This window comes from Carex rostrata, chromosome 2 (genome assembly GCF_964058835.1).
Source record: "Carex rostrata chromosome 2, lpCarRost1.2, whole genome shotgun sequence".
NCBI lineage: Eukaryota > Viridiplantae > Streptophyta > Magnoliopsida > Poales > Cyperaceae > Carex > Carex rostrata.
Genome location: NC_135919.1, coordinates 10,557,151 through 10,582,985, shown reverse-complemented (window position 1 = coordinate 10,582,985; position 25,835 = coordinate 10,557,151). Strand labels below are relative to the sequence as shown.

The 25,835-nt window shown below is 33.1% G+C and overlaps 3 protein-coding genes across 4 annotated transcripts; all 3 read right to left on the bottom strand.

The window, feature by feature from the left end:
• Positions 1–2,030: 2,030 nt before the first annotated feature.
• On the bottom strand, positions 2,031–4,934 carry LOC144574248 (ATP-dependent Clp protease adapter protein CLPS2, chloroplastic-like). Its single transcript, XM_078324178.1, has 4 exons — positions 4,534–4,934; positions 3,724–3,822; positions 2,804–2,913; positions 2,031–2,334 (listed from the first exon to the last, which is right to left on the bottom strand). Exons 1-4 carry the CDS (start codon positions 4,799–4,801, stop codon positions 2,251–2,253), a joined length of 561 nt encoding a protein of 186 aa, XP_078180304.1. The 5' UTR covers positions 4,802–4,934; the 3' UTR covers positions 2,031–2,250.
• A 920-nt stretch (positions 4,935–5,854) lies between these two features.
• LOC144574215 (clathrin adaptor complexes medium subunit family protein) lies at positions 5,855–11,621 on the bottom strand. Of its 2 annotated transcripts, none has more exons than XM_078324120.1 (12): positions 11,498–11,621; positions 10,912–10,967; positions 10,564–10,603; positions 10,001–10,224; positions 9,538–9,780; positions 8,896–9,067; positions 8,115–8,419; positions 7,606–7,792; positions 6,889–7,042; positions 6,638–6,700; positions 6,445–6,541; positions 5,855–6,174 (listed from the first exon to the last, which is right to left on the bottom strand). In XM_078324120.1, the coding sequence occupies exons 2-12, from the start codon at positions 10,912–10,914 to the stop codon at positions 6,085–6,087; spliced, it is 1,578 nt and encodes a 525-aa protein (XP_078180246.1). In that variant the 5' UTR covers positions 10,915–10,967; positions 11,498–11,621; the 3' UTR covers positions 5,855–6,084. The 2 variants fall into 2 exon arrangements, with proteins under 2 accessions (XP_078180246.1, XP_078180254.1); XM_078324128.1 differs by having other exon boundaries at positions 11,408–11,520.
• A 5,636-nt stretch (positions 11,622–17,257) lies between these two features.
• Positions 17,258–20,623, bottom strand: LOC144574238 (putative serine/threonine-protein kinase PBL25). The gene is made up of 5 exons (XM_078324153.1): positions 20,120–20,623; positions 19,567–19,748; positions 19,073–19,262; positions 18,316–18,707; positions 17,258–17,870 (listed from the first exon to the last, which is right to left on the bottom strand). Exons 1-5 carry the CDS (start codon positions 20,277–20,279, stop codon positions 17,574–17,576), a joined length of 1,221 nt encoding a protein of 406 aa, XP_078180279.1. The 5' UTR covers positions 20,280–20,623; the 3' UTR covers positions 17,258–17,573.
• Between the last annotated feature and the right edge of the window lie 5,212 nt (positions 20,624–25,835).

Sequence of the window (25,835 nt, the reverse complement as noted above, 5' to 3'; positions counted from 1 at the left end):
TGTTTTAATATAATATTATATTTATATGTGAGCTCATTATTAATTTTTATTTTAAGATGGACCGAATTTTTTTTAGGTAACAGCTCAATATTTAAAAATTATGATCTTAGCATTATTTATATAAAATTCAAAACTGACTAATGCGCATGAATTATTTGCTTAATTGTGTACTCTGTTTTTTAATAGGGAAAATTGGTTATTTGTCACTCCAAAACTTTCTAATTGTCAAAATGCCACTCTAAACTTTGAAATTGTCAAAATGCCACTCTAAACTTCATTAATTCCTAATTTTGCCATTTATACTCAATTCTTATACTATTTTTATTAAAAATTAACTGAAAAATATTATTTTGAAATACGTATTTCATAATTGCACAACCCGGTTCAGAAATATGTATTTCAAAACAGTATTTTCAGTTAAATTTTAATAAAAATAGTATAAGAATTGAGTATAAATGACAAAATTACAAATTAATGAAGTTTGGAGTGACATTTTTACAATTTCAAAGTTTAGAGTGACATTTTGACAATTGGAAGGTTTTGAAGTGGCATTTTGACAATTTTCACACCTCTACAGAGCACACGTGGTGTGCTTTGAATTTTAAGAGATCAATGGTAATGTCAGAATTTTAAAATATTGAGGTGGTAACTAAATTCTTTTTAGTAAGATGGAAGAACTAATTTATTATTCTCATTAAGCGAAAACATTCTTACGGCTTAACTATGATCAATATTCTTTTGCATTCTAATAAATCAAATGTTGAATGTTAATGGAGGTAATGGCAATTACTCTAGCTAATTTAAAATTGATAAAAAAAATTTTGAGTAATTTTAATGGGACAATATACAATTTAGACTATTTTTAACCGGTATACCAACGATTCTTTATTAAAATTAGTATCTAACAATTTGCATATCCATACTTCATAAAACAAACCATAGATTTTGTATAAACAGTGATAGACCTCCTCTCTTTATTAAAAATACAAGTTCAATTTCCACACAAAACATTTTTAATAAATATTAGTGTGTACGAAAGCCCTTATTTCAAACAAAACAAAAAAAAACCTCATTAAAAATTCAAGTTTTATAACGCTTATTTCACACAATTGTAAAATAGTCAAGAATTCAAATCTTGTAACACTTGATTCACACAATTGTTATATGAGGAGGGATCCAATTACACTCTTTTTTGGTGATATCAGATTACATCCTACATTTTTAAAATTCAAACCGTTCAATATGATGGATATATTAAAATGTGCTTTTAGATCAAATTTTACATTTTTTTAAAATTTTTTTACTATTTATTAAGACGGGTACAAAAATTCAATTGTCTGAATATAGCGATTTTGTTAAATAATTAATAAATATAGCATTCAATCTATATTAAGTTATACGCATAATAACAATTGAAAATGTTATCATACTCTTTCTACCAATTAAAATGAAATGATTTTTGTCAAGCGGTCGTCGATCAACACTTTTACCCATTAACCTCTTTAGATTTATCAATCATCAAAGATATTAATGAATCTAATTTTTCGGATTATATGTGTTTTAAATTAAATTTTTTTCTCAAAATGTTCACCTCATTTTTTACAAGCAAATTAAACAAGTGCAATCTTAAATAGATTCCACACCCATATTAATAACACTTATTTTTTTTAGTTTAGCCCAGCAAATATAAAAAAAAAAAATCTTGTATAACCAATGAAAACCAATTAACAGTCTACAACACATATTTTTATCTCATACAGTAAAATCCGAAAAAAAAAGTCTAATTTTAACAAAATACCTTAGAGAATGAAAAATGTGAAGCATCTTCCTACCAAGATTTTCTTATGTGATGGTTACTCAACGCATTATTCGAAGCATTTCTATTGCCAAGAGATTTTTTAGTTCTATTTGTAATTTTGTACTTTTAAATATTAACCAAACTGATCATTTCAAAAAAAATATATATATTAACCAAACTGAGTTGTCTATAAAGAAATCACTAAATTAAACAACCAACTAGAAAGAATAAATTGAAATTTAATCTTCCCGAACAAAATTGAATTGAAAGTTAATCTTCACAAGATAACTTGTACATCAGGTGAAATTGAATCTGCCCCAACAAAATTGGAAACCCCAGTTTGCACCCCAAGTGTCCTCCTTACTCTGTCAATCTAAATCAACTCAAAAAACGATTTTTAAATTTGAATTCTATGCCAGGTCTCTAGTATTATGTTAAACACAAACCATTCATTAATCTACCACCGGTGAATCAGGTTCGATTGCTGATCGAAGCCCTTTCTGAACCATCATCTGCACATAGAACTCAGCATGCTCCTATTCAAATGTTGTAGAAGAAAAAATAATTAAGAACATGTCATATCATATATGGCCTTTAGCCAAATAAAGCACATTGTGTCAAGGGGGTAATTATTTTAATTTGAGAAAAATTAACTTAAAAGTCACCATAGGATCTATTGTATAATACTGGTAGGAACCCAAACCAATATAAATTCTCATCCCCTCCCGCATGGACATGCTCGACACGGATAGACGCTTACGGAATTTTACAGGGGTTCTGGTACTGGTATGTGTTTCAGTATGAATTTCAGAATAAATGAACGGATGGATTCTACTTAGAATTTTCCGCGCGGAAGAGAATAATGATTCAACAAATATAGGTTTCATATATGACAGCTACGTATTGATACTGGTATGGTATTTGGCATGACCATCCTGAAAACAAAGAAGATTAATATTCATTTTCTAATTAACATATATTATTTATTTATTTCAAGGGAATTACCTTTACAGTGACAATTACAACAGCAACTCCTCTTTGTCTTGATTCATGGAATAAAGTTCTTGCTTTATCAGGTGTTACAGATGGTATAACTTGTGGTAAAGCCTTCTCCACTGCAATAAACATTTTAGAAAATATGAGTAAGATAATTTTGTCTACCAATTTCTTACTTAAAATTAAAGGAATTCTATTTACCAAATCAAATTTGACTGGAATAATTTCATAAGGTAAAAACAGGTTTCTCTAAAGATGATATCATTTGCTGGAATAATTTACATTCTCCCTGTAACATTATATTAATACTCTTTCTTCCTTTCTTGAGTAGAACTAGGGTGTACTTAAGTTCACCAAGCCTATTGGTGAACTCAAGTCTAAAGCCCATCAAATCGGCCTCAAACGACGAATCTGAACCGTTGAAATCCACCTACCTTACGAGTGATGCGTTTACATGTAAAAAATTTTAATTTTAAAATTAATTTTGCATAGAGTCAAGTGGTAAAAAAAGTTTCAAAAAATGAATGTATTAAAATTAATTTATTAACACTCTAATTTTGACCTCTTGACTTTATACTAAGTTAATTCGAATGTTTAAAATTTTCACACGTAGATGCGTAACTCGTAAGGTAGGTGGATTTCAGCGGTTCAGATTTGTCATTTGAAGCCGATTCGATAGATTTTAGACTCCCTTGGTGAACTTAAGAACACCCTAGTTCTACTCCCCTTTCTTATTTCTCTGTACCATTCCAAAGAACTTGCTTTTCTTTGTCAAAAGTTGTTGGTTAGCCCAAAAAAAAAAAAATAGAAAAGTGAAAGGAACAACCTTGACATGATCACACCAATGACTAAGGGCTCTTTGGTAAATTTCGGAATAAAATGAGAGAGGTAGGAACTAGGAAGTAGGAAGAATGTGAAGGGGGGCCTACCTAATTTCTCAGTATGGCGTGGATCATCAACTAATAGAACTTTGTAGCTGTCACCACTGCCAGTCCCTTTCCTTTCGGTTGATCTGCCTATGTCTCCTCCTGCGTTATTCATTTCTCAAATTTTAAGTTGCAAGCAATCATTATTTAAGGTTGACCCAAATCAGAGTGTGTGATATTCATATTATATATCCTATGAAGCTTTATGTAATGGATAAATTTTAACTTTTTTTGTTGGGCGTCTTCCATGTCAGAGCTAGCAAAATGCATGCTCTCACATTTTATTACTCATAATTTAAATCATCAAGGTTAGTTGTAAATGATGCATTGTTAATTTAAACTCTCAACCCTTGTATTATTGTATACATATAATTTGTCACGTACGTAAAATGCGTATAAAAGGGGAACCAAATGGGGTCAGTACGCGCCTACGCTGTGCTTTAATTCAAAGTCAAAACACAATTATAAAAAAAGAAAAAGATAAAGAAAAAAGGAAGGAGAAGAAAGGAAAAGAAAAAATAAAAGAAAAAGCAAAATAAAGTGCCTTTTAAGTTATAGACTTATAGTGCCGTCGGCACACAGTAAATTGCAGAAAGGGAACAGAAGGTTTTCTTATTGGAGGAGGTATGGCAATTTTCCATATTGGAGGAGGCAACACAATTATTCATATTGGAGGAGGTATGGCAATTTTTTCTCACTTTTTACCATACCTTCTATTTTTTTACTTTTTCTTTCTAACCATCCGACATGATAGTTTAATGTATACATAAAGATAAGATAACATATGAAAGAGAAAGAAAAATGCATCTGTACCTTCAAGGGGTTCAAGGGGGAAAGCATCAAACTGAGAAGAATCATCAAAAGTGGGGCGCTCCTCCACAGGCTCCACTACCCCAGCTCCGCTCCCTTTAAGGGGCCTCATGCCTCCTCCAATAGAAACCGACGCTATCATTTCACTACTCTTTTGAATCCTCTCCGGTCTCTGCTTGAATGACACGGAGAAATGGGGGAGAACTGGAGACGAGCTGGAATTGGCGAAATGAAGCGGGTAGAATGTGGTGCATCTACAGCTGATGGCCATTAGAGGAAGAGATGGATTGCTTCTCTCTGCTCACAAATGGAGTCTGCAGTTATTGGTGCTTCCACTGCTTTAGGATAAAGATGATTTTTTTTTTCTACATTTGTTACATCGTAGGCGTGAGATTTATATATATAGCTCTGTTAAGGGTTTCTGAAACATGAAATGCCAACATTACATCGATTTTACTTCACCACAAAAAAGCGTGTCGAAAATTCTGGAAGCATGTAGTTATTGAGATTGCAAATGCAATATTGAGCGCATGAATTTACAGGTCAAAATTAAAATAATTGGAAACAACGAGAAGCTTCTGGTTATAAACATGGAAATAAAGAAGCAGCAACCATACACGGCACGCCACGTACAGTACAACTCCATTTGTCATTTTGTCCGATCCTTTATGCGGTCCAGAGAAAATGTCTTAAATATCTTTAGAAAAAAAAGTACGAAGTTTAGTGCAAGTCGGAATAAAGTGAGGTTCATATCGTCAGAAAAAACAAAGTTCTAGAAAATATATGAAAAGAAGCTCCGGGAAAATCAGAAAGTATCCGGGAGAAAAGAATAATTACTATCACTAAGGTACTTTAAATTTTGAGTTTGGATCCGGACCGTCGATCTGCTTAAGCACGTATGTTAAAATCCCTGTGCATGTTGCTTCGGACTGGATAAGTCCGAATTCTGATCCGACGATCCGAATCCAAAATTTAAGTTACTTAATTTTGAATCAGACAAAGCGAACAGGTTTTGATCTTCGAGTCTTTAACAGGCCGGTACTCCCAATCCATGAGTCCATATCCTCCAGGTAACTGAGGTGCAATCTAAATAAACGGACGGTCCAGACTAATCCCAGTCGGACCAAGTTCAATCGGGTGCCTACAGAAATTATATGGGTGCGTTTTGAGGTTCGTGCAAAGTTAAAGAACGCCCCAGGATCTACTTATTGCACCTCAGTAGTTCCATCTCCAATTCTCCACGTACTAAATCCACAAGATATATTAAATCCACGAAATTGATAATTGCAAATCAATATGATTAATAATATGATAAAAGATCCTCTTTTACTTTTCCCCAAAACCTCGTCTAAAATTTATATTAACACACTTCAAAGTAAAAAATAGCAATCTGAATACTTAACAACTAACACAACAGAAAATTTTGATTCATAACTCTTAAAATTACATAAAACTCTTTCAAAAGCAAAATTCATATTACGTAAAATAATGGTCCTGCGGACTTGATAACACTATGGAAAAGGCCTAAAGTTCTCTTGGTGCTTCAAATTACAATTAATCAACCTGATAAGAGTCCGTGATCAACTGAACCCTCTGTGAAAACTTTGGAACATTGCCACCTTTTATTGAGTTGATACCCGCCACCTGAAAAAATAATAATAATAATTAACATTGACGGAAAGAATTTTGCAGTCTTACAGGTCAAACAAAATGTAACGAAAAGAAAAATAAATTTCATTGGATAGTCCAAGAAATTTCTACAGTATTAAATGGCCCCTTATATTGAAGTGGATAAATTTCTCTAATTTCTCCAAAAAACTTCCAAATTGCTTATTGCACCAATGACAACACATTTTAAGAGCAAAGGTTCACAAGAAAAAATAAATGTGAGACAAAATGAAGGTTAATACAAACCTTCACATCACTGTAAGTGCCTGAAGCAGCAAACTTGATAGAAATAGGGAAGAATGCTGATGAGTCAGCTGGAGGCACAACAAACTCCATTGAACCACTGCCAATAAAGATACCGAAATATTATTTGAATCATAAACATCAAAAGATGGAGCAAAAATGGAGATTATAAAACTACTTGATCTGCTATACTTACCTGCGGTTGGAATGATCAATAAGGAGAATCGACCACTCCAATGAAGAGTTTCTTGCATCATACCTACAATGAACAGCAACAGAATCAAATTAGAAAAGATGAAAAACCAGAACAATGAAATACAACAAATATTATGACTATATATTCTCATTGCTCAAGCTTGTTCTAACCAATCAGGCTTCTTTTACCATGCAACAGCTGATGATGTTGGAATAGTAACCATTGAAGAATTTGTTAAAATAAACAATTACCTCCATTCTCCATCTATCTGATTTACAGTAGGTGGGTCCCTAAGAGGAGGAAGTGGAACCGAAATAACCACATTTTGCAGGTCAAACAAATCTGAAGCTTCATACTCAATGTTGACATAGGTGTCATTTCCAGACACCGAGGGCCAGCAATTAACTGAAAATGCATCATTTTAGTCCCATTTGTATTTAGTTAAAACATGTAAAACAATAATCACTAATTCAAGTATAAAAGCCATGTTAACATATTAAATTATTCCATGTTCCCGTAAACTATTCCACTTCATCTTGCACTAAATTTTGCTTTAAAACAATACCGTGCAAGTATACACAGCTTTTAGTCTGTATCCTATATATGTCCGGAGAAAACAAGTCACTACAGTTGACAATCGGGCCACAATCCTCAATTTAAAGCTAAGAATTCGATACAAACCACTACAAAATGCTATATATATGCTCACATCAGTCTGAAACTAATGCAAATTCATTCAAGGGAAGTCCGAGGAGTAAAATTCTCTTTTACAGAGCCAGTGAATTTATTGATTAAAAACAAATAAAAGAAGACTAGTGCATGCGGGAGAGATTAATATTTTTGAGAAAAGATATTTCAATTTTTAAAAAATTACTGATGAAAACATGTTGTTGAAAGTCAAGCCCAACTTACCCTTTTACACAGATAGTGAAAAAGATCAATAAAAAAGGAAAATAAAAAGAAAGGACCTGTGAGCGGAAGAGAGGATTCGTCCATTTTCTGCATGCGCCATTTCATGAGGCCCACATCATTTTGGCCAGTGGGGAAAGGTCTGTTCGGGTCTTTCAGCCCAATAATTTGTTTGCTGTTGAACAACTCCTTGTTTATGTTAGGATGTGTTTTGAAGCTCAGTCCAGGCATGTCTCTGTTCTCAATCTGTTAATTAGTTAATAGGCATCCTTGCATTAGATTTCTTTGAGCATTTTAGTTCTTTTTCAGGTAGAGACACTATAGTTCTTGTTTTTTGCACATGCTAGTATCAATAGCTGTTCAAAAAATTGTAATAAATCAGGGTAAAATGGTAGGAGCTGCACTATGACAAGTTGCAACCATATGTAATATAAGTACAAAAACCCGAGGATAGAAAATAATAATATGTCAGCCAAATTTGTGTTTCATATCTGCAATTGAAGTTGCACTTCTTGGCTGATACATCCTCTTTTACATCAACCAAACTTTATAACAAAAATGAACAAACCTGAAGCTGGATGAAACCGTCATCTTGGTTGAGAATTTGAAGAGAGAGAGTTCCCTGCAAGTCAAAGTTACGGAGACCTCCATTTCTCTCAACAGTAATATTGAGCCTCTCTTCAATGGTTACAGTGATGGGATCGGTTGGTGGAAGAACTGATTTTGACTGGACAACACTTGGCTGCGCATCTTCAATAATAACTTCTCCTTCCGCTTTGAGTGATTCCAAAAATTGATTTGATTTCTGGGTCTTTTTGCCAAGTTGCATTCCAAGCCCTTTTGAGGGTGCTTTAGCTGATGCAGCAGGACGATCTGTAGACATTTTTGTAAGGAAATAAAACTTTTGTGAGATTATGATGGTACAATGAGACTGTTGCTACATGTGTCCAATTGGTCTTATTGGAACGCAGCAAATGTGATTATTCTTTTATCCCTTTTTTAATTTTGAAAAGTAGGCAGATCACCTACTGAATTTCTTTTAGTAAATAAAGAAGCAAGAATACATTTTTTAACTGATTTAAATTTTTTAAGCTGATAAGGGGAAAGCAAGTTCACATGATAGAGGGTCAACTGAGTGCAGTTTTTCTTGGCTAGTTTTTAACTTGATTTACTCAATATTTTTCAGTAAACAATAAGATAAATGAAGCCTAATTACTTTCAATTCATCTTTCTTTATCCACTAATTTCTACTATTATTCTTTTCTATGACAAACTTGGATCTGATATGCAAAAGAATACCTCAAGGAAAGAGAGAATAAGTATATATGTTGGTTATAATTAGTGCAAACCTTTGGGCTTAGAAGAGAAAGAATCAATACTATCGCCACCCAATCCAAATCCAGAACCGCTGCCAAAACCAGTTCCACTACTCGAAATATTCATGTCACTAAACCCACTGTCAGTTCTTCTAGGACCAGATATTGATGAATACCCACCTGTCTGGAATTTTCCTTTCTCAATCTGAATTTAAGTTTACAACCAAAAAATGAACATCAAAACATAGAGATAAAAATGATCTGCATATGAAAGAGAGAAAATCAGACAGAAAAGTGTAGAATTCACCATATACAAAGATAAACAAGACTTGTTTTAACACCTGCCATTATGTCAAACTTGAATACAGTAACTTCTCTAGCTTTCATGGATATCCGGAGAAAGCTAGCGGCCCTAGACCTCACAAGCACTCTTAAGTACAAATCCCAAAATTAAGTTTTAACTAATATTCTTTTCATACCCGTTATATACAAATACCAAAATTACAAAAACAGATAAAAGAAATAAGACCATACTCATGCAATTAAATTCATAACAAAATATACAAGTACAATTAGCAGAACTGCAGAAGCAACTGTCAATTATGTGGTCTTATGGAAGGACTTCAGGTAATATGAAAATGTGACAAAGAAAAGAAAGAATCATCCTCTTTTTACCTTGCTTTTCTCAATCTCAGTAGCCTTCCTCTTCATGACATCCTTAGCCTCATTCATCTTGCTTTGTAGAACAAGCTTATGCAGTTTCTCTTCATGGCTCTCCATCTCACAGTACTGTCTAACTTGCGTAACAGTGAGGTTTTCTTTGTTGCCCAGAGATAAGCACTCATCGAATGCAAAAATGATCTCAAATGCCATTTCAGTTATCCCCTCATCATCCAATGAGGGAGCATATTCAGGTACCTTTTAACCATGTTAAAGAAAAAAATTGGTGTTGCTGCAAGTTATAACACATCAAGCATTTGATGTTAAATTTTAAGACGTTACATTTTCTATATGATTCTTCAAAGAGCTAAAATTGAAAAGAACAATTATGGTCAATATTGTATGTTTATTGAAAAGATATTCTACGGAACCAAATTTAGTTCCATGTCACAAAAAGTGGAATGTGAAAAAAGGATACAACTTTGGAGAGGAGTCTGAGTGTGTCGAGATCTTCTAGAATGTTGCTTTGTTTGTTTGTGACAAGTACAAGGTATAGGATCTCTATAGGTTGGTATACATAGCGCACATTTTCCGTCTCAACATAAGTGTGTTGCTTTCCAGTGCCAACCAGCTTTGGAAAAGCTGCTAGGAGTCCTTCAATCCTTATACGGGGCATATCAACAAATTGCCTTGAAACAAGCACTGCAATAGAATAAAAGGAATGTCAAATATATAAGAGCAAATATCTTGTCAATTGCTAAGAAGAAACAAATGAGATTACGACTCAGAGATCCTTGTATAATCAATAATTAGAAACCATTCCTGTTGCCTACATTTGAAAATGTACATGTGACTGAAAAATATATTGTAGCAAGGACAGCAAAACTCCTTCGTTATAAAATACAAATGGGCACATACCAACTGCAAACATTATTATTAGGCCTAGCATCATAATGCAGAGCTATCTTCAACAAACAGATTAAAAACAATCTCAAAGTGAAGAGTAAAAACATAAATAGCAAATAAGATATAGAAGTTTACCTTTGCCTGTTTTTGTTAAAATAGAAGCAGCAAGGACCACCTATAAGCACAAACACATACAAAGTCAATTTTTGTAAAAAGGATGCGCATTAAAAGTGGGATCATTCAATCACACAGTTAATTAACTAACAAATTAATAGTGATTCCGAAACAAGAGTTCTGGTAATGTTATATAAGAATGGATAATAAAAGATTCAAGGGATCTGATTTTGTAATGCCCTAGGACAATCCAAACTAAATCCAATCTAATTTGCAGCACTTCCAATTCATTTTTATTATGTGGTCAGTTTACTAACAAAATTTTGCCAGAAAGAAAATTAAAAAAAATGCTGGATTTCATTTACATACCATTTTGAAAAGTATATAATGCCAGAATCTGCAGCAACTGTCAAAGAATCAACAACCTGATAGGTTAACAAACAAAAATAGAAACCAATTAGAACGAGTTCTAGAGGTCACAATTACCCTACCACATAACCAAATATCAAATTGCGCCTCATATGCATTGAAACGCGAATTATATCCCAATAACCATGTGCATTCCCCCTTTTCCTTTTTTCACAATCTCCTAATTGAATTAGCTTTGGATCCGATCAAACCCTGGTAAGTGTTACTACGGGTTAGTTTGCCAGATCTACCAAGACTTAGTACGAATTCATTCTATTTTCGCGACACTGACCTCCTACAACTGAAATCGGAAGATCTACCCGAATGCCACTACGTAAGCTAATATTATTCGAACGAAGCGTAATTTCTATTATAAGAACTATGAAGCAAAAGAGATCGACTTTGAAGGGAAATATCGTGCATCGTCTAACACGAACAGATCTAAAGAAGAGCTTACAGAAATCAGTTTGGCGGGGAGGAGGGGTGGGGGGATGGGAGGATGAGAACTTGATCGAGGGGATGGAACGAGGGGGGGAAGAGATCTTACCTCAGATCTGGGTCGAGTTGCGCGAAGGAGAGGACGATGCACCGAGCGCGCAATGAAATAAAGGAGAAGGCCGGAGAAATTGTTGGTTACTCCTGGCGCACCACCTGACAAGTTCTTAAGATTCGTAGTTCATCTCATTTTTTATTTATTTCACTCTGATTTTATGCATGTTATTTTGTTTATTTTTTTAGTGTTGTGAATACTATGATAAGTTAAATGTTAGAAATATATTTTAAAAACATAAAATTTATATTTTAATATTAATGTTTTAATTTTTATAAATTATGGAGCTATTGTGAAGTAATTTCATTGATCGAGTTTTCTACATAGAAGCTTATTGTTTCTTACTACAGAAAATCAAATCAATATATTAGGTATGAGCTGTTGGCTTAATGCTAGACAAATAATTTCATGAATTTCAGTAGCTTTCCGTTTGATTTCGGCTGTTATTAGAACACTCATTTCAATTATCATAAATTGCTATTTATTTATTCCGTTGGTATTCAATTAATTCTTTTGAGCCATATAATAGCTTCATTTTAATTGCTATTTTAACGTTTATATTTTAATATAAGAAAACGGTAATATAATCAATAGCATTTTAATTATCATGAATGTACAGACTTTATTGGTGCCTATGAAATTCGTCTATGAATAACACATGATATTTGAAGATCAGATTATCCAATAATTCAATAATTCACACACTCTCTTGCTCTTTCTCTTAGCTCCATAATTCATAAATTTAATTTTTATTCTCTCACAAATAAATATTTTCTTTATAGAAAATATATTATTCCGCTATCATTGTTGAAAGAAGCTACATCAACCTCTACCACAGTTGCGCCCGCAGGCAGAGAAATACCAGAGTAACTTGAGGCAGTCTTAACCGATTATTCCTGCACTTAGGACGGAAAGTTGTCTTAGATCCGCATTTTGCAGCTCTAGATAACAAAGTTTTAATTGTTAAATTTTTTATTAAATTTTAAATCTAGTTTTTATTCATTTATTGGTCAAATTCAGATTTAAATTAGTTGATTAATTTATATTTTTTCAACATTGTCTAACCAAGTCTTTCGTTGAGGTCACACTACCCACATCTATTATATATGTATAAGATATGGTCGAAATTTTTAAGAACAAATACTAAATTTAGAATATGTGACCTCAATGAAAGATAATATCTTACACAATCATAATATTACGCTAGATGTGATTCTTCGTGTTCAGTGTATTCAGTGATATTTGATCAATAATGGAAGAGTGAAATAGTGCGATAGTAAAAGATTATTGAAAATAAATTAATTTTGTCTCTTATAAAATATCAATTTCTTAGTTCTATTATTTTCATGAAATAGATAATTGACTCGTAGATAAATAAAGAAGGGACCATAATATAAAAATCAGGAGTGACAGTAAAAGTTCAAACTTAATTTTACCATTTCACTCATTTTTTATTTATCTGGGACACTATTCTTCTATTACGATTTACTCGATTTAACAAAAAATATTCAAAGCAACGAACCAATTATGACATTAATTAATGGGATTTCAAATGTAATTCTATTTAAAATTGAGGCCTCAAATGTAATTCTATCTCATAGAATAGTAACTCTAAAAGGCCGGAATAAATTATTTATTATAATAAACAAAGATTTGAAAGAGATGTTGAACGATTTGACCTCCAACCCTCTTATTTAAAAAATAAAAAATTACATAGTGTGAGAGTTGGATACATGTAGTCCAATTTTTTTAAAAAGTTACATAGTGTGAGAGTTGGATATGTAGTCCGTAACTCTTTCAATGAAATTTCCAATCCGTAGAGTTGGAGTATAGCATGTAATAGTGAGGTAAAAGCAACTTGATGACAGTGAAATAAAGAGATGTTATGTGGTGTAATTGAAATTAGTAAACGAGAATAGAGATAAAATAATGATTTTTGAATTAGTATAAAAATAGTGTAATGTACTAATGTGGTGGTATTTGAATTAGTAAAAATATTATTTGAATTGTATATTTGAAATAGTGAATTATTGTAACTCTTTTGTGGGCGAGATAGCAGAGGGTTAATGAAAAGTAAATATAGATAAGTAGAGTCTCAAACGAATTACTATAATGTGGAGATGGAAGAAGCAACACCAACTTTGCCGATTTTTTTAAAAATACCCAAAAAAAAAAATTATTAAAAATAACCAGGATCTGACCAAATTTATAAAAATACCCAAACCGCCTATTTATTCGGCGGTCCGGAATTTTTATTCCGAACCGCCTATTTTTTCGGCGGTCCGAGAATTTTTTTTTTTTTTTTCCAAATCAATTTTTTTTATATATTCAGGTTTTTTCCGACTTTGCACCTCTGGTTTTCTTAGCAAAACAGCTCCAAAAATTATGAAAATTTACCGACATATAGTCTCGATATCCTAGAACAGCACTGCCAAGTTTCATGCAAAATCTCTGAACAGAACGTGAGATATAAGCCCGCAAAAATAGCCCCAACCGATGAATGTTTCATCCGGGGTCTAACTTTGTACCTCTGGTTTCCTTAGCAAAACATCTTCAAAAATCATTAAAATTTAGCAACATATAGTCTCAATATCCTAGAACAGCACTGCCAAGTTTCATGCAGAATCTCCGAACAGAACGTGAGATATAAGCTCACAAAAATAGCCCCAACCGATGAATGTTTCATCCGGGGTCCAACTTTGCACCTCTGGTTTTCTTAGCATAACAGCTCCAAAAATCATGAAAATTTACCGACATATAGTCTCGACATCCTAGAACAACACTACCAAATTTTATGCAGAATCTCTTAACAAAACATGAGATATAAGCTCGTAAAAATAGCCCCAACCGATGTTGGCATTAATCATGTTCTCATCAGTGCAGTCAGATATGCCACCGACGGGCACTCCCTAGATGGGCAAACCCCAAAGGACACTCACATCCTGGAGAGTCACTGTCATCTCTCCAAACTGGAAGTGAAACGTGTGCGTCTCGGGGCGCCATCGCTCCACTAGTCCCTGGATGAGAGATGCATTAGTAGCCTTGCTCTCCGTCTCCAAAATATCAACCAAATGGTACAACCCCAGATTTCGTAGATACGGGTCCATCAGAGAGTAGTACTGCATGCCATAAAACCGATTCTTGCATTCTAGAGGGTCCTGACTCTGCGTTGAAAAAAAAGAAACCACATAAAAACCTGAAAGTACGAGAACTCGAAAAAATTTAAACTTAAAAAAATGCAAGAATAAAGTAATCACGTACCTCTCGAGATGCCAGTGAGACTCGATGCTCACTGTGAGGTATCCATAATAATGGATTGAAATGCTCTGTGCTGTCCACGGGAATGGGCTCATCCATAGGGTCGGGTGGTGGTGGTCTCCTAGGCCGTCCCCTAGCCATCCTACGTTTTGAAAAAAATTACCACTAAATTCGGTACTTTAATTAATTAACCATAAATACCACTAATTAACACTAATTACGATCAAATTTTGGACTAAATAATCCAAAATAAAATTAAAACTAACTTTGGCCCCTCAATTATCACTAATTACAAATATTTTGGTACCTACATTGACATTAATTACCACTAAATTTGGTACTGTAATTAATTAGTCCTAATTATAACTAATTAACACTAATTACGATCAAGTTTTGGACTAAATAATCCAAAATAAAATTAAAACTAACTTTGGCCCCTCAATTATCACTAATTACAACTAATTTTGTACCTACATTGACACTAATTACCACTAAATTCGGCACCGTAATTAATTAGTCCTAATTACCACTAATTAACACTAATTAGGATCAAATTTTGGATTAAATAATCCAAAATAAAATAAAAACTAACTTTGGTACCATAATTATCACTAATTACAAATATTTTGGTACCTACATTGACACTAATTACCATTAAATTGGTACCGTAATTAATTAATCCTAATTACAACTAATTAGCACAAACTCAACTAACTAAAAAAAATAACACTAATTTTGGTACCTTACTAATATAATTGGACTAATCTACAACTTTTTTACACTACAAATGAAATTTCAAAAAAATATAGAGACTTACTTGCAAATTGGGAGAAGAGAGAAGAAGAGAGGAGAAAAGAGAGGAGAAATTCGGGTGGGGAGGAGAGAGATTGAAATTTTAGGAAAATGAATTGGGAGGAGAGAGAAAGAGCATGCAGAACCTATATATAGGTCCGGACTGCCCCATTTTTCGGTGGTTAGGAATTTTAATTCCGGGCCGCCGAATTTCCAGGCGGTTAGGAATTAAAATTTCGGACCACCGAAAAATGGGGCGGTTTGGGCATTTTTATAATTTTTCCTGGACACTGGTTATTTATAATAAAAGAATTTGTTTTTTGGGTAAAAATAAAAATCACGGCCAACTTTGTCAGATTAGATTAGTTGTGTTGGTGGAAGAAAAAGAAACACTTTTTTTCCTCTCTTTACACACAAAAATAATAGTTATTTTAATATTCACAAAGAATAGCAGGTTAGTAGCTATTCCGAATTTCCGAATAGCAAAATATATTATTTAGATGTTCATAATTATTCTAAATAGTAGCTATTCTCAAATTAACTAGTATTTTCATCAATTCAAACAACCAAAGTTTGCTGTAGAAAAGTGATCTTGGTATTAGAGGTAAAATGTAACAAAACAAGCATTTCCAACATAACAACACAATTTTTGAATTACAGAATATATGAAAAACTTGCATATTACTATTTTATTATTCATAGTAAATTACAAATATGTTAAATCATATTCAGAAGCGGAGAGTGTAGAGGTGAAAACGGAGTGGATAGGTAGCAGATAGTGGTAAAACTGCATTCATATTTTTTTTCGGATACAGATACGGATATGGATCGAATCATATATTTATTAAAATAATATTAAAAATATTAAAAAAATACTAAAGTTCATAATATTTATCTAATTATAATGGTGAATAATATATTTTTTTTATAATTTATGTATAATATATACTAAAATATATGTTATATATCTACTATTTAGATACGGGTAATTGAAACGTCAAATCATATCAGTATCCTTATCTACACTAATATTTAGATATCCACGTCTACCTTTTCAAATGCGAATCAAATACGGATCAGATATTTTCCATACCGTTTTCACCTCTAGCAGAGATAGATTTTTGAGTTATCCATAATATTTTTGAGTTATCCAAAATACAGGGATTAATTTATATTATCCATAATATTTTTCTGTATTATTTTCTCTAAAAGATATAGCAAAATTATGAAAATTTTAAAATAAATAGAGTTAATTGATCCCATTCATTGCATATGGCTCGCCACCCATCATACTGTTTTCAATAAAAAAGGAAAGAAAAAAGAAACTAGATGAGCTGATAGAATTTTTAAATATCATATCTATATCTGTTCCAATGATGTTTGTATCTATACTTGTACTATAGTTTTTCTTTATTTCTAATAAATATTCATATAATTCACACAGATATGCTGACAAGAGTATTTATTTTCTTTTGTAGACACGGACCGTGATATCTTTTTTTTTTTTTAAATGTAAAGTGACTATATTAGAATAATTAAGAAGTTGAATGAATTAGAAGAGACAAAATATAAGTTATTATATTACACAAGAAGAGAATTTTATTAGACCTTAGTATATATCTTTGTTAAACTATATTTATGTATTTTTCCTTTTGCCATTTGTTTTCATGTAGATGGCCTAATGTAAATAATTGTTGACACAACAAATTTAGTTGTTTCTTATGTAGTCAAATTCTGCACATTCAAACAATATAAATCCGCAAGAAGAAAAGAAAAAAAATTTGCCTCTTAATTTTTTTTAGAAAAATTGACATACCTTATATCTCACACTACTAATGCTTGATTTCAGTCTTCATTACAAAGTATCAATCAAATAACCCCAATTTAGAAGAACTAACCCAAAAAGAGAGAGGATTTCATTTAAGCAAGCTCTACCCAGTCCCAGTTACACCACAAATCTGACAGATGAAGAGCACATTGGGTACTTTGAGGGGTCCCTGTTATTGATCTCCAAATTAACCCCTTATTGGTTTGAAGTCGAAGAGCCCCAATCCATTGAATCACCTTCCGCTATGCTCATTTGATCGGGCAATGGTGGCACAATGCTTGATGCAGGGGAGGGGGTTTCATTAGCCGGTGCTGTGAGAAAGCTAAGGGCCATAACGACGTCAGCCATGAGGGGTCGAACAGTGGCTTCTTCTTGGAGACACATTGCAGCCACTGCAACTGCTTGGTTGAGAGCTTTTGAGGGGTAATCATCTTCTATCAAGGGGTCTATTAGATCTGGATACCGTTTTTGATCTCTAAACATCGGCATTGCCTGTGTACAAACAAAGATATATAGTAGATCAATAAATTACTTTTTCAGTACAAAAATTACTACTTGTAATTAATTCATCGGAGCGAGATGGAAATTACGGTAAGTTTACAACATGAAACTAAAATGCATGACAGACAGATAGCTAGTCTATACCATTAAAGGTACCAATTGAATACCAAGAAAGAGAAAAAAAAACATGAAGCAAAAAAAGCCCCAGCAAGAAAAAGAAAAGAAACATCATGCCCTGGATAACTCCATGAAACTATCCAAATTTAAAAAAAAAAAGTACCATACCAAACGGTGGAAAATATGATAATGATAGTGTTCCAAGGAGAATTTGTAAGAAAAATCAACAAACCTATATATATATATACTTACCCAGGTAACAAAAATGATAATTGTTCCAAGGAGAATGTGTATGAAAAATCAACCAACTCATACTTACCCAGGTAACAAGATTTTGCTCGTTTGTCGGCTTCGCAGTGTCAATAGCTCTCCTCCCAGAAATCAACTCGAGTAGAACCACACCAAAAGTGTACACATCTGATTTAACCGTCAAATGTCCCGTCCTTGCGTACTCTGGTGCACAATATCCGTAAGTACCCATGACTCGTGAAGATACATGCGTCTTTTCTCCCATTGGTCCAAGCTTTGCTAAACCAAAATCTGATAATTTGGGGTTGAAATTCTCGTCTAGGAGAATATTTGATGATTTTAGGTCGCGGTATATCACAGGAGGATTAGCCTTTTCATGTAGGTACTCGAGGCCTTGTGCTGCACCGTAAGCTATTCGCATTCGTGTAAACCAGTCTAGTGGCTGCTGCTCCTCTGTTATATCTGCCAGGGGCATAAATTCATACGTCAAATGAATTTTGCATTCCTAAATAATAAATATTTTTATACATTTTTTTTTTCTTAAAATCAAAACAAATGATCATCTACAGAACCCATATGTACGTACAGAGCCAAACTTTCAAGTTATGGGCGTCAATCGTATAAAATTTTCATGATGCGTATGGAGGTCAATGAAGGTCAATTTTACGGTACCCATAGCATTTTACTCTAAAGTATATAGACAATCATGCATAAATAAAAAAAAAAAAATTTGAAAATGAATAGTGTTACATTTTATATGGTTTATATATCTTCTATATTTTTTTTTATCTAAAATATATTCCTGGCTATATAGAAAAGGTATATACCAAATAGATGGTCTTCCACGGAACCGGAGGGCATGTACTCATAGACTAAAAGTCTCTGATCGCCGTCTGCACAATATCCGACTAAATTTACCAGATTTGCATGGTGAAGAAGGCTCAGCATCAAAACCTCAACCAAAAATTCTCTGTTTCCTTGCAACCCGTTCCTGTCCAATTGTTTCACTGCTACAACCTATAACAAAACAATATTATCAACCTATAACGATAATATTAAAGTTACTTAGACCTTTTTGAATAAGCAGTGAGCCAACAAGTAAATAATATTATCAAATAATGATGTGCATGCTAGTAATGCAGTACAAGATTAAAATTTCGAAATAAAAAATGAAATGCTCCCATCAACTAATTTGTATTAGTAGGCGATCAAGCTCCCTCAGTGATTTCTACGGCTGCGGTACAAGATTTTTACATTTGCTAGCCTATTGAGAAAAAGAAAAAAAAAAACGAAAAACAGTTTTTTTTTTTTTTTTTCTTACCTGGCCAGACTTTTCAAGGGTACCCTTGTAAACTCTACCAAAACCTCCTTCTCCAATAAGGCAATCTGGTCTGAAATTTTTCGTGGCGGCTGCAAGTTCACGAAATGTGAATGTTTGTGCGGCAATGTTGCCATTGTTGGGTGTATCTGGCACCTGGAGCGAACTATTTTCTACGCGGTTCACTGCACAAAATTTATCAATTAAAAACTATTAGTATCTCGAGGTCACTTCTTTTTCGGCTGGTATTATTATCATTATTTCAAATCTAATATTATATTGCATAGAACATTCTCACCAAATAACCAAGCAAAAATTTATCATAATTTGTGCTCATTCAATAACATCATAAGGGGGAAATTGATTATAATTACAGAGAAAGAACAAGATGATTTGACTCACGCCTTAAGATTTCAGAAACACAATTAACTTAAACTATGATTGCCATAAACAAATAAAGAAAATATTATAAAATTCTCTTTTTTCATCTCCTCTAAACATCCAATAAAAATTAAAATACATGAACTAAAAATAAAAAAAAGCAGCTCAATTTCACCTGGTCTTGAATCGTAACCAGGGCTTCTTGTGGGCCCTGGAGGAGAAGGTGGGGCCGGGGCGACTGTCGGTGAGAGTTCTTTAGTATTTGTGCCGGCGTTGGCAGCAGCATTTCTTTTGGCCCTCTTCTCACTTGAAGTGAAGCAAGGGAAACAATTCATTTTTCTCCTCTTCCCCTCCTATCAGCCCCCAAATAAGTCATCAAAATTTCTCCAATACAAAGCCTAAAATTTCTAAATAATTCATCTCATTCTTTTTCTTTTTTTTTTAAACAAATAATTAAGCTTTAGGTTAGCACATGGTTGGATCGGAGGATTCAAACCCCGCTTAATGGAGGGGGGAGATTGCGCATGAAAGGGGGAGGGGGAGGAGGAAAGAGGCAAATTCTATCTTTAGGTAAAGAGAGAGGTGGGTGAAGAGAGAAAGAGAAGAGAGAAGGGACGTGGATCCAAATTCGCTGTAATCAAGGTTGGATGCGGGATGCCGTTGGGATTTTGGGAATTTTAAAAATGGCGAAGAATTTTGCAAGTTAAAAGGACGTGCGCACGGACTAACTTAGCGAGGTTATAATTGTCAAACCGCGTCTAAGTTTCGGAGGATTTCATGTATATTATTGTTGCGTAATTACATAATTTCTCCTCTAAAATTCATAATATTGTATATTTATTACACTTGTATTTTTTTTTTAATTTACAGATTTATCCAGTTTATTGTATTTACTATTGAAATTCGTCTTATATTTATTAAAATTAAAAAAAAAATATATATATATAGAGAGAGAGAGAGAGAGATGGGCTATGGTGCATTGCAATGCATGGAGGAGTTTGTGCATTGGACCATAAATCTAAAATTCAAAATCCAAATGGCCGATCCAAACCGTTCATCTTGTTCTCCATATTAATATGTGCTTGGAGACCAAATTTTACATTTTTATGAATTTTTTTACTATTTATTAAGTATTTTACAGAATTGTTGATCCAACGGTGGCTTAACAAAACAGTAAAATCAGCAGCCACCGTTGGATCAACAATTTTGTAAAATACTTAATAAATAGTAAAAAAATTCAGAAAAATGTAAAATTTGGTCTCCAAGCACATATTAATATGGAGAACAAGATGAACGGTTTGGATCGGCCATTTGGATTTTGAATTTTAGATTTATGGTCCAATGCACAAACCCCTCCATGCATTGCAATGCACCATAGCCCATCTCTCTCTCTCTCTCTCTATATATATATATATATATATTGAGGAGGGTTCCGCTGCTCCAATAATTTGTGATTAAAAAATAAGCTAAAATCTCAATTGCACATTTTGCATCAAAATTTATACTAGATCTAACAACTAATCAGCGAAAAAAATATTTCGTCCAGTTCTACTCTTACCCCTCCAGTTCCCCTCTTTACCTATTAGTTTTCTCTCATCCATGGTGATCTCTGCAAAATCTACTGATCATTCTCACTCGCTTCTTTTGAGCCGTCGAGCCATCGAGCCGCTTAGCCATCTCTCAACTCATCTCACTCTCGCTTTCCCTCATTTCGCTTTTCTGAACGGCCGCATCGCTTGAGAAGATGAAATGCGAGAAAGTGATTTCAACTGTTGAAGGAAAAAAAGTACGAAGAAGAAAAATAATCGTTTAGAGTCAGGTGAGAGTTCCATTATTTTTTTTATAAGTTTTGATGTCATCTGTTTGTATTGTACTGGTACCATTTTGCACCGGTACCATCACACTGACAATTGTAATGGTAGTTATTAAGAGCTGATTATGGATCCCGCTCTAAAATTTCAGTCATTAGGCTCATTGATGTGGAATTTTCTATCAAAGAAATTACAATGAAATTAGATGAATTAGCACCTGGTTGTCCTAAAATTTCAGTCATTAGGCAAATTTTATATTTCTGAGTATGCCTCAAATTGTCCTAATGAGCCTAAATTAGCACCTGGTTATTTAATTTGATTCTTAATTCAATTAATTGAATCTTAGCTTATGCAAAAGTGTATACGGGTTTAATTTGATCTTGTTTATAGGAAATCATGCTTTCTTATACAGAGTTAATAAAAGTGCATATGTCTTTATTTAATTTTCCCTAATGATCCTAAATTAGCACTTGATTGTTTAATTCGGTTCTTAATTCAACTAATTCAATGTCAACTTATGCAAAATTGCAAAAGGTGTATATAAGACTAGCTTTTATTTCTACAAATTCATGCTTCTTACACAAAGTAAAAAGAATTTAATTGTCTGATTATGTTTTTTAGGCGAAAGGCATGAAGAGTGCAAAGATATTTGGCAAAGCTGCTCCTATTATTTAGAGTTTAGACTGAACCATAGAGAAGAAATCAAGGGAAAGGAACAAAATCAACATCTTTTGTAATATTTAGGATAAATTGGATATGAATGCTTGTAGTTATGAAATCTTGTAATGTTGTACCCTTCAAGATTAATGAAATCTTGTCATATCGAGTGATTGATGAAAATATTTTGTTCCGAAATCTTAGTTCTATCTTTTTTACTTTTCTTGCTTGAAGTCATTTTTCTCATTTTTGTATATGTTAATGTTATGTAATATAAAAGAGATGTTGGGTCAATTGTGTAAATTTGTTATTGTGCATATGTATGTCAAAATTCTACTTAATACATATGATATTTCAAAGTGGTAAATATGGAATAATTATTCAATTAAGCAACAACTGTTGTATGATAACCAAATGCATCAGAAAAATGCTCATAACTAGCTAGAAGATTGGAGAATGAATTCACTTTTTGATATGTAGTAAAATAAGTACATGTTACCATTGCTTGATTGAGGATAATTATTCTCTAGTGTTGTACTTGAATACTGAACTATTGAGAGTCCTTGATCTAGGTTTCCAAGTGCAGTCTATTTTTTCTCTAAAACAAATAAAAAAAATCTCCAATCTCCAATCAAAGAACATTTTTTTTTATGAAAGGCAGAGGCAGCCAAAATTTATTGAATTGAAAAGATGTAATTACATTCACTCCCCAGAATGTAAGGGGACTTCTTTGCTTTATACATACAACATAGCTGTTTTACACATCACCCCTCACACTTCCTACTATTTACAATTTTACAGTAATCACTAATCACTTGGCACTTAGTAGCAATTAAAAAATCACAATCTCCCTATTTCTATTGCCTACGAAGCAGTGACCTTTGGGGGAAGCACCTTACCTCTGAAAATTATGTTATTTCTCTGCAACCAAATTTGCCAGCAGGTACTAATGAAGTAAACTGAACCCCATTGTAGGAACTTTTTGCCCCTGCCACTCAAGCATCTCCAAGACTTGCTCCATGATGTTATTACATCTGTATCCACTTGTTCGACTGTAATCCCCATATTTCTTGAGATCGAGCAAAGAACAATTATTATAAGATCCAGGAAAGCACATAATGTCATTTTCATTCAACCCATGATCCAGAAAAACACATAGATTTATTACAATATTAAAATAAACAAAAGAAGCATAAACCGAATGAACAAAAATGCATAATCTAAAATTTGAGTATTAAAAAAAAAGTTTGTTAGATCAACAGAGCCTTCATAATGTTGAATTTTTTTCATTATTCTTTGCATATTTAAAGAAACTGAAATATTTTACAAAACGAGTACCAAATTTAAAAAAAAAATTGAAAGATGTATTGAAGTCTAAGGTTTATCTTGAATAAAGAACAATGTCTCAGGTTATTCTGATTAATTCCTCCTAGAGCAAGCTTGAGAAAAAAAATGAAGGAAAGTTTTTTTTTTCTTTTTCTTTTATTCAAAATATTTGATAGCAGGTCTTCATCTCTAAAATTCTTAAAGAAGGTAATATTATAAGGTCTATACATCTCCACACAGATCCATTCAGGATTTTTAGAGAAATTTATAACAATTTTAAAGAAATTTAACACTATATACTAATTTCAGTTCTCTTTGCAAAATTTGACATAAATTTAAGAAAATATATTATATCAGAATCAGGGAATGAAGTTGGCGGAGAAGCAGGTTCGACGAAGCTTGGAGCCATGGCCGGTGATGAAGCTTGGGCTTGTTTGCTAGAGAGTCGGGCTGAGGGAGAAGTGGCAAGACCACCGTGTGTTTGCTTTCTTCATCACGGAAAGGAGAAACGATAAAGCGGGGAGAAGAAAGGCATCGCAAGATAAAGAGAGGACATTGCTGGAAGGAGGAAGAGCATCTCGGCAGGAAGCCATGGCAACAATTTTCTTGGGAATACTGAAGAGACCACTAATTTTGTTTACTGTAGAGGATTGAGGCGCATTATTTTGGCAACAAAACGTCGGAGGTAGAGTCAATTTGAATGGTTGATCTGAATAAGATGTGCGTTTGAGATTTTGGCTTATTTTTGGATCACAAATTATTGGAGCAGCGGAACCCTCCTCATATATATATATATATATTGTATAAGAGAAACATAGTTTTCTAATTAATTAGTTTTTGACGGCATATAGTTTATTTTGCTATTTGTTAATCAATTAGTTTTTGACGGCATACAGTTCATTTTGCTATTTGTTATGTACACCCAAGTGACATTTAGGTGTTAACTTGGGTGTGCGTTATAGATAGAAAATGAATCATTTGCTTTTATAACTGATTAATTTTAAGACTGAATATTCTTTTTTAATCAAAGATAAATGGACACCTTAAAAGTTTTAAATGAGTTTTAATAGAAAATGCATTAAATTATATAAATTTGTGAGTTTTGAAGTTTAGAAAGATAAATATAATATAATAAATTTTAGAGACAAAAATAAGTAATTTCGAAGTTTCTCAATAGTATGCATTCGCCCAATAAGTTTTACGACGGTTTGGATTCGATTTAATTTTTTATATATAAGAATTTGCATTTTTTTATAGTTAAACTTTCTAAAATGAAGTAAAATTGGGCGTCGAATTTTCATTTTGCTCGAATTGATCTAAACATTGTAAAAGAATCGGAATTGATTTTTTATATTTTGAGTATTATTCCGGATCGTCCGATCAGAGTCTGAATCAATCCGGCACAAACTGGTAATGCACATAGCTTCTTTAAAATTTGTGCTAGTATATATATAACGAACAGACCAGATTCAAACTCAAGATTTTGTTATCTCAGATGATATGAATTAAGGTCAGACAGCTGCAAAACACAAAACAGCTAGTAAATAGGAAAATATTGCTTGATCCAACTGCTCAAACTAATCAACAGCATTTCTTTCGCCAGTACACACCGATCAGCTCAGCTGTGAACACCTTTTTTTTTTCTTTAGTTATTATTTATTTATTTATTTTTGGACTCGTTCCATAACACAAATTTAGGAAATGAGGATTAAGCATGTGGGTTCTATTAAAGAGCTCATATTCGTAAATAAAGCAGGCATAAGAATAGCAAATTCGGTGGAATGAATAATAAATTTGTAGTGTGTCAAGTAGTACTAGTGATGACAACGAACAAGCTCGTCACGAGTTGGGTCTAACTTGAACTTGTCACGAACTAGACTCAGATTGAATTTGTCACGAGCTGGGCTCAGTTTGAACTCGTCACGAGTTGGCTCGACTGAGTTATGAGCGAGCTGACTTTAAAGATCTGAGCTGAAATCTCAGCTTGAAATCATCACGTGCTGGACTGACCTAATTCTACAAACTTTTTGAATCTTGTTAAAAGAAGAAAATAAATGCTACAAACTTTTTGGATCGAGTTGAATAGAGCTGGACAAA

Excerpts from the sequence above, each read along its gene's own strand:
- LOC144574248 (XM_078324178.1), bottom strand. The coding sequence starts at position 4,801 with ATGGCCATCAGCTGTAGATGCACCACATTCTACCCGCTTCATTTCGCC. Across the intron at positions 2,914-3,723 it reads ACGCCATACTGAGAAATTAG|TGGAGAAGGCTTTACCACAA; the intron begins GTAGGCCCCCCT and ends TGTTTATTGCAG. Across the intron at positions 2,335-2,803 it reads TTGTAATTGTCACTGTAAAG|GAGCATGCTGAGTTCTATGT; the intron begins GTAATTCCCTTG and ends ACATTTGAATAG.
- LOC144574215 (XM_078324120.1), bottom strand. Across the intron at positions 7,043-7,605 it reads ATCCTCTCTTCCGCTCACAG|TTAATTGCTGGCCCTCGGTG; the intron begins GTCCTTTCTTTT and ends ATGCATTTTCAG. Across the intron at positions 6,701-6,888 it reads CAGATAGATGGAGAATGGAG|GTATGATGCAAGAAACTCTT; the intron begins GTAATTGTTTAT and ends TGTTCATTGTAG.
- LOC144574238 (XM_078324153.1), bottom strand. The coding sequence starts at position 20,279 with ATGAATTGTTTCCCTTGCTTCACTTCAAGTGAGAAGAGGGCCAAAAGA. Across the intron at positions 19,749-20,119 it reads TGGTTACGATTCAAGACCAG|TGAACCGCGTAGAAAATAGT; the intron begins GTGAAATTGAGC and ends AATTTTGTGCAG. Across the intron at positions 19,263-19,566 it reads CCCTTGAAAAGTCTGGCCAG|GTTGTAGCAGTGAAACAATT; the intron begins GTAAGAAAAAAA and ends GTTTTGTTATAG.